At 32.7% G+C, this 13,567-nt stretch overlaps 1 protein-coding gene across 1 annotated transcript in view; it reads right to left on the bottom strand.

Annotated features, from left to right (window-relative positions):
* LOC123713314 (diuretic hormone receptor) overlaps window positions 1-8,088 on the bottom strand; it is a 29,958-nt gene extending 21,870 nt beyond the window's left edge. The window contains exons 1-6 of the mRNA XM_045666917.1: window positions 8,077-8,088; window positions 7,798-8,020; window positions 4,698-4,875; window positions 3,711-3,804; window positions 1,245-1,347; window positions 426-506 (exon numbers count right to left, since the gene is read on the bottom strand). Of these exons, the coding sequence (XP_045522873.1) occupies window positions 426-506; window positions 1,245-1,347; window positions 3,711-3,804; window positions 4,698-4,875; window positions 7,798-8,020; window positions 8,077-8,088 (691 nt within the window). The remainder of the gene's footprint in view (window positions 1-425; window positions 507-1,244; window positions 1,348-3,710; window positions 3,805-4,697; window positions 4,876-7,797; window positions 8,021-8,076) is intronic.
* Between the last annotated feature and the right edge of the window lie 5,479 nt (window positions 8,089-13,567).

Here is a 13,567-nt window from a genome sequence, read left to right on the forward strand (position 1 = left end):
GAATCGCTCTTCGTTAAATACGGTCAAGTGGAAGGAGCTGGTACTGGGGAGCTCCCGCCCACAGGTGAGAACGGTATTCCATGTGGGGCCGAATTTGCGCTTTATAGAGTTGCAAGCGGTGGCTCGGAGTGAAGTACCGTCTCGCCTTGCTGAGCACACCAAGCTTTTTGGAGCTAATTTAGCCTTCGTGCCTAGCTTTTAGTCGGGACGGGGCCTGACACCCAGCATTCACGGTTTTAAGGTCGGAACATTCTCAGTCGATGGTGACCTTGATGCTCCAATCAGCGAGAAAGCTAGAATCCAATTGTTCTATATAAAACAAAAGAATTTTCTCAGCTTTCAAATTGTGAAATTAAAATGTACGTATTTGACTACAAATACGGTTAACATGTTATTTTTCAGTATAAAACAAAATTTTAACTTACCCCATCCAATACTCGTGTATACTTTCAACTTGATGTTTTCGGCTGTGAAAGTTTCCACAACCAACATGTACAGGTAGAGGCCTGAGGCAAATGAATACATTAGTTAACAAAAACAAACAAGTTTATGGGTTTTTAATATTATTTTAGATTAATATAGAAAGGTGAGATTTTACTGTTTGAAATTACTAGTTAGTTAGTTGAAATTAATAAGTTATTTTGCTTGCTCATATAAGTTACAATTAAATTCTTGTTTTCATAAATAAATCACATAAATCAGTGGCACGACAACCTTTTGAGGCCTGGGTCTCAGATTTATGTGTCTGTTTTATGATTTGTCAATCTAATAGGCAAGTAGGCGAGCATTTTAGATTATTATTTGTATGGTATAAATTTACGGCATGAGGTTATACTGTTTAAAGTTACTTTACCTCAAATATTCTAAATGAAACAATATATTTTGAATATGTCAATATGTCTTCTGTGTATAAACATAGGAGTTATAATTAAGTTCTTGTTTCGATATATACATCAGTAGAGCAATAAAACTTTTTAGATTTATGTATCTGTTTCATGATTTGTCAATATAATAGGCAAGTAGGTGTGATCAGTAGGGTAGTGATCAGCCTCCTGTGCCTGACACACGCCATCAGATTTTTGTGTCAATACAATGGACTTTTTACCGGGGATCGAAACTATGATTTCAAGGATTAGAGTCATACGCTGAAAGTGAACACTCGGCATGTTTTGCAAGTCAAAAAGATAAATTAAATTAAAATTCACGAATATTTCAGATTAGACTCCATGAAACAAGGACATTACCTTCAACAAGCATCCAGAAAAAGTTCGTGAGGTAGAAATAATGCATGCATATCACCAGAATCATACATGAGGTTTGGTCTGATGGCGCTTCGTCCGACCAATTCTGAAACAAATATTAGAAATCGATCTTGAACTCGTCAATTATCGTTAATCAAATTAAAATTCGTTATCTAGTTAATTGCCAATCGTTATTAAGTTAGGACCCATGCGACCTCTTTAATACAAAAAGTCCCCTCGTGACTTGTGCTGCTATATTGCGGGCTACTCGATTGTGACGAAGTTGCATGGATCTGGTTAGCGCATCTCAAGGTCTGACACATGTATGTCCTTTCTATAAGATATTTTCATAAATATCCGATTGTCCCCCTTGTAAGATGATTGTATATTGTTTGAGAGCAAAACAAATTAAGGAAACGTATATTTGTTTTAGATTCTCAGGTTCTTTGTGGCGAATACGGAAAGCATACCAGTTTATTAAGAAACATGTCAATACACCGAAATATAACTTCGTGTACAGTTGTTTCGTAGTAATGCTCTATTTTAATTTTAGTAAGACCTGGTGCCCGCGACTTCGTTCGAATAATCCTTGATAGATTGAACATTCGATGTTTCCAGTGCATACCTATAGCATTTTTATATGTAAACGGCTAATTTGAAATAACGGTGTGTAAAAAACTTATGTTACTATTATTATTAGTTTAACTAGTAATTTGTGTGTTTGGACGTGTTAGTAAATAATGTTTAATTTATGATGTTAACAAAAATAGGATTTCAAAGTAAGAAAACTTTTCGTCAAAGAATCATTTTATTATTAGGGAATTTTTATATTTTCAATTAATTGTATACATTGTTATAAGTCTTGGAAAAAATCAAATTGTCTTTGTAATAAAATTTACTTATTCTGATGCGTTTAAACGCCGATATTTTGAAAAAAAAACTGCGTATATAATCCTAAACATTAACGTGTAAGCAGATTGAAAATTAAAAAAAAATGTCATCTATTATTCCTGATCTCTACTAATATATACAGACTATAGAGTTTAGACAGATAATCTTAACATTAATAGTATCTATCTTGTGTCATTATTTCTTTAAGCGGATATTTTGCTAGGAAGCGATGACGTACGTTTCCTTTATCCGCAAGTTGTAAAGCGAGAAATTGTTTCAGGACGACTGAACATTTTCTTTTCAAACAGATTTATGTGTAGGAATTTAAAAGAGGTTCTATTTGATGTTCACATGCCCTAGATACGAAGATATTTTACTCCTAACTTAAGTTAGGAAATGAGTATTAAGTAATGAGTAATTTTTAAAAGTTTTTACCGGCACTAATAAAGATTCAGAATAGACAACTATATCAGGATTCAAGTGTTTTGTAAGACATTTATTTGACTGCAAAGGTTTTGTTAAAGAAGATGTATTTTAAATGTCAGTAATTTTAAGTAAGGCCATATATTCTTTTCTTTTAAAGATAATATATATTATTTATCAGTAGGCAGAGAGTATCGAATTACAGCGAGTAAATGCTGCCAGTATTTAAGGTACCACAGGGACTAAACTTTTGAATTTTGAATTATTATTATATAGCTTAAGAATATTATGAATACTGTATATACAAATATACAAATGTTGGAATTAATATGAAGAAAGAGACATATTGATCTCTTTCTTTATAATCCTATATCTCACCTACTTATTAGCGTTGTATGTCTTTATACTCGGGATTTTACAGATGTATATGAATATGAAAATACGCCGTATACCTATTCATCTCAGCTACAGGGTCATTGAACGTTACGACACACGCTGTCGTCTTTTTGGGTCTAAGCCAAGCCGATTATCTCACGATGTTATCCTTCACTGTTCGAACGAATAGTTATTGTGCACATAGAAAGCAAGTCCATTGGTACACAGCCGGGGTTCGAATTTAAGACCTCAAGGATTAGAGTCGCACTGTGATGCCACTGGGCCAATACTGCCATTGAATATGATAAGTTATATAACAGAAATTATTGAATCTATTTCTCCTTTCAATATGAAATACAATCTTATGTAATATTTGTAATAATATTGATTATATAAAGTTTCTAAATGTATTTAAATAATCATACTAAGTTCGTTATCTTAGATTGTGTGCTTGATCAAATAGAATTTTTATTACATGTATGTATGTAATCTATTTGAAGTTATGTACTAAAAAGCTAAAAGGTTTGTTTCGAGAGAGGGAAATTACAGTAATATAGTAGTATAATAATAATAATAATAAAAGCCTTAATTGTTGTAATTACTTATACTAGTACATTAAAATGTGAAGTACTAATAAATACTACTAAATAGTACTATTTATCAATCGGCAAGCCGGTTAATTTCTGTTATACAGCTTGTCCTTGGACATAGGCTTCCTTTACGTAAAGCTAGAAACAGAGTGGAAGAGGAGGCCTATATCCAATATAGTAGTATACTCACTTGTAAAGCTAAGTTTAACATCCAACTACACGCAGACAAAATATATGTTGTCATCAAATTTGTGTGTATTGTATTGCGAAGACATCTGAGGTCCCTGAGAAATAATAAATTTTCTTAAAACTTTTGTTTTTATTGTAAAATGTAGCAACGGTGTTCTGTAACTTCCATGCAAATGCGATCACGACAGTTTTGTATGAAATCTCTTTATCTATGTACAAAACGATAAGCATATGTAACGAAATTCAACTTGATTTCCCAAACAAGTTCATATTCTTCGTCTTTCCAATTCTGTTACTATTTACTTTTTGTACTTATTTTTAGTATATTTAAATGTTTAAAGTTATAGCAATAGGAAGTTGGTTTACGACTTTTTTAAATAAATTCAATCAAGAGATGGAAATGAAGAGAAAATAGATTAGTTGGAAACCGAACAAAACAGTTTCTCGTATTCATAATTTCTTAGTATTACTCAAGATGTTTAATAAATTATCATACGTAGGTAATTAGAATTTACATAAAATCTATTCAGTCAAGCAAATTTGCGATATATCAAAACAATTAATTAGAGTTGAATTGAGCACTGCTGAGTTATTATATTTAAAAAAAATCGCTTTTCAAATCGGTTTCAACAAAATTGCATTTGTTATACATAATATATTTATCAACTTCATGTTAGGAATTTTACGACACACACTTTGCAATGCCTTCAATCGTGAGAATAAGAAAGAGGCACCTGCTAATCATTCTAAACTGTTTTAGGGGGCTTATTTTTTAAAGACCCGGGGCAAACGGGCAGGAGGCTCAGTTGATGTTAAGTGATACCGCCGCCCATGGGCACTCTCAATGCCAGAGGGCTCGCGAGTGCGTTGCGTTTTAAGAATAGGTACGCTCTTTTCTTGAAGGACCCTAAGTCGAATTGGTTCGGAAATACTTCATAAATATATATGATAAATATTTTTTATGACAAATTGTACCCATTGAACTTACTTGAAATACAGGAAGACGAAGACTGCCAGAGACAGTACAGCCAAGCTGATGGAGTAACCAGTGAGGTAAATCAGGCTACTGACATCTGTTGGTGATACGTTGGCAATCCTCTCCGTGCAGTTGGCATAATTGGAGTAATTATGCCATTCTCCCGCCAAACATAATCGCGATGCGTTTTCTGTGAAAAGAAAAAAATAAGTTTCACGTAATCGAGTTATCACATAAATAGAACAACTCACATCGGTCGATCGAAATATATAAAAAGTAAATGATCTAACAGACAAAAGCAAAGGTCCTGAATATAATTTGCCTTTCCGAAGCCTTGCTCATGTGCCAACTAGGCCAACACTGCCCCAGTGTTGGCCTAGTGTCTTTAGCGTGCGATTCTCATCCCTGAGTTCGTAGGTTCTATCCTCGGCTGAGCACCAATGGAATTTCATTTTATGTGCGTATTTAACATTCGATCGAACGTTGAAGGAGAACATCGTGAGGAAATCCGCTTGCCCAACCCAAAAATTCGACGGCGTGTATGAGGCACAGGTGGCTGATCGCCTATTAGATTGACAAAACAATTATCATGAAACAGATACAGAAATCTCATCTACGCCACTGATTTATTTTCTTCATTTTATTATAGAACCACAAAACACAAAATATAAAATTATAGTCCGCATTAATTAAAAACACAAAATTCATTTTAAATTGCTAAATTGCAACTTTGAAAATGCGTGCCGAGCGAGCCAGTCTAACCAAACAAGGGGTTACAATTATGTCGGTCATCAACATCAAATTGGTATAGGTTTTAATAAATTCAAACATTTTTTAAAAAGGTAGATTAAAATATAAATAAAAAATACGTTTTTTTAAATAATTGTTATATTAGCATTACTTTCTAAATGAATTAAAGGTATGTTAGCGGTAGTTGATTTAGTTCTTAGGGTAGGAAATTAAACACTTCAATGATGACTTAATTCACTATAATTTACTTCACTGATTTCGGGAAAATGGTCGAGTCAATTCGTAACAACTCGTAAACAACCGAACGAGTCAAATGAGTAACTATTGCACATGCGCACTTGTAGCAAGATTATTAAGAATATGTTTCATAAAAATGTTTAGAATTTAATTAAATTAATATTAGAAGCTAACAGGTATACAATGTTTCGGTTTCGTATTTTTTGTTTGTATATTATCAAGCACATAAAATATAAATTAATATCTTTATCAAAGAATTCTCGTTTCATTTTCATAATTGCTTTAAGTTAATTTGATTAAACACGATGTTATTATATTGTTATCACTGGGTAAATAATTTAATTGGTTTTGCTTTATAAACATTGATAAAACGTCTCAGTTATTTATAATTTTCTAATTATTCATTAAAAACATAAACTGGCTTGTAAAGTAAAAATGTATACGTGTATTAGTGTACACACGTAAGAAGTGAAACTTCTTTATGACTTTATTTTTCTATTAGATTATTTCTATTAAATGATCTACTATATGCAACTTTACAGAAATTGGTTAAATAAAGTTAAATTAGATAAAGTTTAACAAAAGGCTTTTATTATCATAGACATGAATACTAAAAACAGTATTATTTCATTTTGCCTTATTACTACCAAGATTATTATAGAATTTCATTAATTGTAGTAGAATAATTTGTATCATTGTTATCGTTGTCATTATTATATATTTTTGTTATTAATAGCTTCGAATCTCTTCGAATCAACCGTGGTAGGGACAAGTAAAAGAAGACGCGTAACGGAAAAATGTGACGAATAACCGACAAATGTGACGGTATTTTTTTTTAACGCCGATAAAGAAGTTTCAGTTCAAAAGGAAACCAACTAAAATGTATGTGTATTGTGAAAAAATTAATGAATGAATTTTTGTACATACACAGTTTAAAAATTATCTCTGAAAATAATAATTTGTGTTATAAACCGTGCCAACGGAAGTTACGAGTACCTATGGCCTGTGCCATACCTGTGTTTTCACAGTTTAAGTCCATATTTGTATAAATGTATTATTTATTTAAAGCAAAGGAGCTGGCTCATCTGTTGTTAAGTGATACCGCCACCGCCCATGGGTACTCTCAATGACAGAGTGCCGGCCATTAATATTGTATTAAATATAAAAAAATAGTTTTAGTGCTTGTACTTCCATCCTTCAAAGTACTATGTAAGATGTTAAATACATAGGAATCATATCCTCAATTAGTTTGTGTTTTCGACTCTATTTCTGTAAGTCTGTGTCAGCGACATGTTCCTTTAAAAACCAATATTCATTTTATCAATCGCAAGCAATATCGCCGACGTAAGCTACAGTAATTAATATATCTTAGAATCCCATGCATAATGTAGATAAATGGGAACAAACGCCTGACTGTATAATAAATTAGAAGCGAAACGATTCATAAATGGATAATGAGATTCACAATCGCAACCTATTTGTATCTGAGGCCTTGTAAAGTCTTAATAATAAACTTTACAGTTGAAACGAAACCTATTTCAAACAAAGGCTTTTTGTTTGGTAAACAACAGTGTCTTGATTGCGGTGACATTCATGAAATATTCAATGTCGCGAAGTTTCATGTCGGATTACGAACATTTGGCAAAAACAAAGTAGTTTTTTTGGCTCGTTATTGGAAGATTTTTTATTTTTAGAATATTTTTATCAGCTATTTGGCTTGCCAGCCCAAAGGGTGGTCAGTTATATTTTTGTTTCTATTCCTCGATCGTAATTTATTTATAATTGAATTAAGACAAAAGAGAAAGATTCTTCGTTCTGAAATCAAAGCCAAAAGCTTCGTGTTTTAAGTCTTTTTCAAACGAACAACCCTTTCGTAAATCTTTTTATGTTTGTGAGAAAAATGATATTAGGATTTTACAATTATAAAGAATTGTTATCTAGAAAAGTTAAATCTGTGTAGGTAAGATCGATACAAGATACTTGTGACGCAATGTGTAGTCAAATTTAATGAATGTGTCATACACTCTCATTAACGATTGATAAAATTTATTACTTAATTTATGGGTGCAATAATTTGAGGAATCATAATAAATACACTGAAATCTTAGTATAAATTAATACTTACGAGTATTATCATATTGGACACCGTGGAACTCGCTGAAGCACTTCTGCACGGCCAGGGTGTTCCACGGCGTTGGGTCCCAGCATAGAAGTCCATCGAAATAGGCAGGACAAAAGTTCAGGGACAGATTGAAATTCTTCTCAAGGCATTCCTCACTAACATTATCACCAACGCCATCAGCGCTGTCCAAGGTCTGTAGGTCCTCCAGTTTGATACACTTCAGCAACTACCGACTAGAAATCACTTCTCTCTCTGGTGCACTATTTATCCATTTATACAAACTTCTACTTCCATTTTTCGAATACGATTTAGGTACGGAGCGCGTCGCGCCGGCGTGTATCAGATTCTGGATACTTTCGCGTCTTCAGTAAGAACGTTACCATGATAAGATTGTTTACAATTGGCTTGTGTTTTAACTTATCAAATGATAAGACTCCCAAAGTAAACATCGACAGTATTTGTGTATCGTACAAGGAACTCGCACTTTTTATAATTGTCTTCCAAGTTGTCCGCTTAACCTGCAAAGAGAGTCATTAGTTATATTTTCTTAAGATAACGTGTGTCTGTTAGCATATTTAACTTCGATATAAGTATATCGGATTTAGGTGGCCTTATGTACGGCAGTAATAATCGCTTTGTTTCAGCATTCAAATTTATGTACGAGCATGTACGGTGGAGTATCTGTATTGTTGTGGTATAAGTTACAGAGATTAAATATTAGTGAATTGAAAACATGTCTTATAATTTCATGATATGACAGACTAGAGGTTGGACTTAGCAGACATGACATAAATATAAAATTATTAAATGCCACACACAGTGGTACCTCGTCATTCGTTCTGTAACTTTGCTCGTTCGGATCTAAAGCAATTTCCCCCCTTGAAAATAATTGAAATGCTATTAATCCGTAGCGCCAAAGACACCTCAGTAGTTTTTGTTGAGTTAAGTTAAAACAAGAAAATGATTTCACCCTTTAATTCAATAGACATCATCTTCTTCGGTCCTATGGCTATAAAAAAATAAATGTGATATTGTTTTCTAAATGCAAGCAAAAAACGCGAAACGAACTTAACTATATTACGGCTTCGAAATCGGGCGAAACTGTTAGTGTAGCCGATTCCTCGTAACTCAAATATTACTCTCACATAGCAAAATATCGCTCGCTCGGTTGCCTGTTCAAACACTCGTATATTAGGCCACTCATATATCGAGGTGCCACTGTAAAAGTCTAAATTTATGTGTTCCTTAAAGTTTCACAGAGCTATATTTTACAAATGTTTTCAGTATCTTAACGTATTTATCTCTAAACGGCAGTAATATAATAGTCTTTTCTCCAACTTTGGAGTAGAGACTCTTGGGCCTTTGGGTTCAAATGCACAGGCGCTAATTAAAGATTTAAGTGGGCGTCTGGTAGATGGTATCGGTGATTCCTGAACTGGTGCTTTCCGACGTCCGTCATTCCACAACTGAGACAGAGCTATGTGGAACCAGCTGCCCCTCTGAAGTATTTCCGAACCAATTCCATTTAAGGTTCTTCAAGAAAAGAGCGTACCAATTATTAAAAGCCAACGCACTCGCGAGCCCTCTGGCATTGAGAGTGTCCATGGGCGGCGGTATCACTTAACATCAGGTGAGCCTCTTGCCCGTTTGCCCCCTGTTCTATAAAAAAAAGTACTTCCTTGTGTGGTGTTCTGTATAAATAAACGTAAATCAAGAAAAACATTTCGTTGTCTTGCATCTTTGAAGATTTTCAGGCGCCGATTAAGCCAGATAATTTGTAAGACTTTTCATATAAATATCTTATCATAGACTTCATACATTGTAATACTCAGCACAACACTTCATTTACTTTCAACACTACCACTAAATTGATAGTGGCATTTTCACTTTTGTTTAAAAATTCAAATCTTATTTATACTTTACACTGGCAAATTTCAAATGACAGCTCAGAACTCGTCGTAAAAAAGCGTCTTCTATATAAATTTAGTACAAAATGAAATTCTTTCAATGCCATATGATATCACCGATGCAAGTTTAAGTGTGTGGCGTCATATTTTGCTTCTAGATGCCACGCCTTGTATTGGATATTGTGTTATAAGGATCTCGGTAAAAGTGTATTCCAGCGATTGTACATTGTTCCACAAAATCCTGTCTTAGGTCTTTTAAACTTCGCGTTCCTATTTCTAACACAATACAATTGTTAATGAATTTAACTTAAGAATACAAATAGTACCAATACAATACAAGGAATACCTAAACAGCTTACAGATACAAGGATTGTTTTTAGTATTCAAACACAAAGAAAATTAATTCATATCTGTGGCGTGGGTGAGTATAAACATTGCTCTGTTATTTCTACTTTGTTTTTAGAAATCTCTTTCGAAAAGTATATTTTATCATGGAAAATACTTGTAAAAGTACACGTTTCACGTAAAGGAAACTTGTATTATGTTTGAAAAATATCTAAAAGGTGGGCTGAAAAGTAGAAAAAGAATTTGATTTGCTTAATCAACAATGCCTTCTACTTGCTGACGGGAGCGGAACAACGATTATACCGGTCGTACAATTTTTCGATACCGTTTTACAATACGATTTATCTTTTGCCTCAAAATAGGATTCTGACGGCGATTACTTTATATTAGTTTTTGCCGTTGCTTGCGTCGTTGCTTATAATTTATTTAAATAATAACTGCAATATAAATTTGTTTCAGGTTAGATAAATTAAAATTGATATGTGACAGAAGTCAAGGAATAATTACTAATTTACGCACTCTTCACGAATGAATGCCAAGCTATTATGCTAAACATAACTTTAACATAGTTCGAGTATTCTTGTGTTAATAACATATTGTTAACCTATTTATTTATTTTTCAATAAGAAACTTTACAAATACAAGATATGTATACAAATTATACTCATAGAAGCGTCCTTAAACTGTTTTACAGGTAACATTTTATTTAAAAGAAAACAATAACGGACACGAAAATGTAAGTTATTTATAGTTGGGGCGGACGCAGAGCAGGCGGAAAATAATAAACTCCACAAATATATGTGTATTCCCTCCAACTGCGATTTTGTTCCCTTTGGTAGTAGTTGTAGACTCTTGGGCCGTGGGGTTCAAGTGCAAAGGCGCTAATTAAAGATTTAAGTTGATGCCTGGTAGATAGTACCGGTGACCTCAGAGCTGGTGCATTCCTCGCTCAACGAATATCGCAACACAGCGATGAAATGCTGACCAAACTTTCAAAATTTTGTTTTAATTTTTAATTGTATTTATGATTACAATGTAGGTTAAGAAAATTATGTTGTTTGGTGTTGGAAATTAATGAAACAATTTAAAGTATATTCACAAAATACAAAAAAAGAATTATAACAACGATTTTAAAAGGCGCTTGAAAGCAGTAGGGGAACACGAGATTTGACAGCTTTAACACAACATTAAGGCTTGAGTATTAAAATTGTATGTGCATGTTATCCGTAACAGTAAAATTTCGGTAGAATCCAAATGATATACGAAGAATATTTCACAATACCGAGATGAGACCGAAAATTAACTATGAATGGCATTATAGCCTGAAAAGTTAGCTTTACCGTCAAACATCAAATGTTGTTATACGTTTCTAAGTATTGTTGATACAAATACGTTTTCCTCTTAAAGTATTAATTGTAATATAAATTACTTACATTTCACGGTCCATGATAGTTTTACCACTAATGAAGAAATTTAAATATACAATTCAGTATATTCTTAAGTTTAAAACTTCAATAAACGGATTCTAGTGTTGTTGTTTGAAATATTAAAAAAGAAATTGTGATCTAAAAGGGGCTAAACGGGTAAGAGGCTAACCTGATGTTAAGTGAACCGCTGCCCATAGACACTCACCTTGCCAGAGGGCTCACAACGTTGTCGGCCGTTTAAGAATTGGTACGCTCTTTTCATGAAGGATTGGTATTTGGTATTCAGCCTTGACGTCCGATACTGAATTGAGCTACAGGTATTAGTCCGAACAACTCTTCTGAACACTATCCATGGTAAATGTAATAGAAGATGCATGCATCTCTACACAACGTCAAGGGATCAAGCCACACGGAAAGTGACGTGATTATTATTATTATTATAAATAATATTATTATTATTATTATATTATATATAATAATAATCACGTTAATTAACACTGATAGTTACTGACTATTCATGAGATATTTTAGCTTTATTAAACTATAAATTTATTGAGTGATTAAAGCTACATAAAATGTGGAAAATAATAACATTAAAAACAAGTGACTGATGAATTCTTGTCCTACTACACGAGTCATCCATCCTTAATAAGAAGAAAATTAAGGCTTGTATTCAAAGTAATTTTCGCCGACATGTTCCTTAGAAAATTAATTAAATTAAATAAGGGTATAATTAAGTTAATTTTGTATCTGTGAACATTGTAATTAATTGTATATTGTTGACCAAGTAACTGTTGACACCGCTAATGCTTTCTTCAGGCTTGTTTCTAATTAGTATAATTATATTATATGTCAGGGCCATTAATCTCATCGTTAATGGTTCTGTCAACAGATTGTGTCAGATTTACAATAAAACTGCGATGAAAAATTACTCTATGGACATTTTCAGAAAGTCCATCGAGACCTGTCGCTGATTTGTAGCAATTTTAATTATTGTTAAGCATTGTTAATTATTTACTTTTATAAATGTTTTTATCTTGTTATATTCATATATGCTATTTATGTGTATATATTGTATACTCCCGGATGTTTGGCACACCCAAGCGACTTCATCGATACACAGAGTCCCCTTGGGAGTTGCGTTGCGATATTGCTGGCTATTCGATTGTGAGGAAGTTGTATGGATATGGTTAGGTCTGCACCTTCCTAAGTTCTCGTTTCGTAATCACACGTGTGTCATCCTTTCTATATTAGACTTTTTTAGGATCTGATTTTCCTCTTTTTAACATATGTAATGTTTGTGAGTAAAAATTTAAAAAAAAAGGTTTTCATTGGAAAGACAAGTTATAGAAAAATATATAATTTGTAATGATGATTGTACTTATGGAAATTGTGTCGGAACTTTACGATTTTCAATCAAATTCGCAAATTTTTGATTAATCAAATGATATATAAAACCATATCTTACACATAATTTCCAACTCAAAATGATTTATCATTTATATCCAAATTTGATAATAACAACATATTTTATCAATATAGGTAACAAATCCTTATGAATATAAACAAAATATTTATTGAAAATTGTCATTTGCTACCAGTTCTCGAAACAATATACAAAACTTACTGACATGTATTTCTCCGTTACTTTTTAATATAAAAATTAATAGAGAAACAAAAGCAGAACTGTAAATCTAACTGGAAAACAATAATATCTTCGTATCGAATGAAATACTCGAGAGCTCTTAAAGAATAAAACGAACAAGGAAATTATTCAATTGTATTAAAGTGGAAAGTGGTTCAGAGAAAAGTAGAACCAATATACCTATAAAGGTTGATGGCTAATTTGGTAAGGTCTGCCCAATTGCGAAGGAATTGCTAATAAAAAGTGAATAAAAAAGTTTCCTCAAGATGGAAAGTCATTGGAGCCCCTCATTCTAACCAGAATAATAAAATTCATACAATTATAACTTGTACGTAAATCTGTAAGCTTTATTTAATAAGTAATCATATAGTACTGTTTTCTTGAATAGCAGTGAAGTATCGTAATAACAACATATTCTACCAGTGTAGATTACATTATTTATTAATTTA

Source organism: Pieris brassicae, chromosome 8, assembly GCF_905147105.1.
Source record: "Pieris brassicae chromosome 8, ilPieBrab1.1, whole genome shotgun sequence".
Taxonomy (NCBI): Eukaryota; Metazoa; Arthropoda; class Insecta; order Lepidoptera; family Pieridae; genus Pieris; species Pieris brassicae.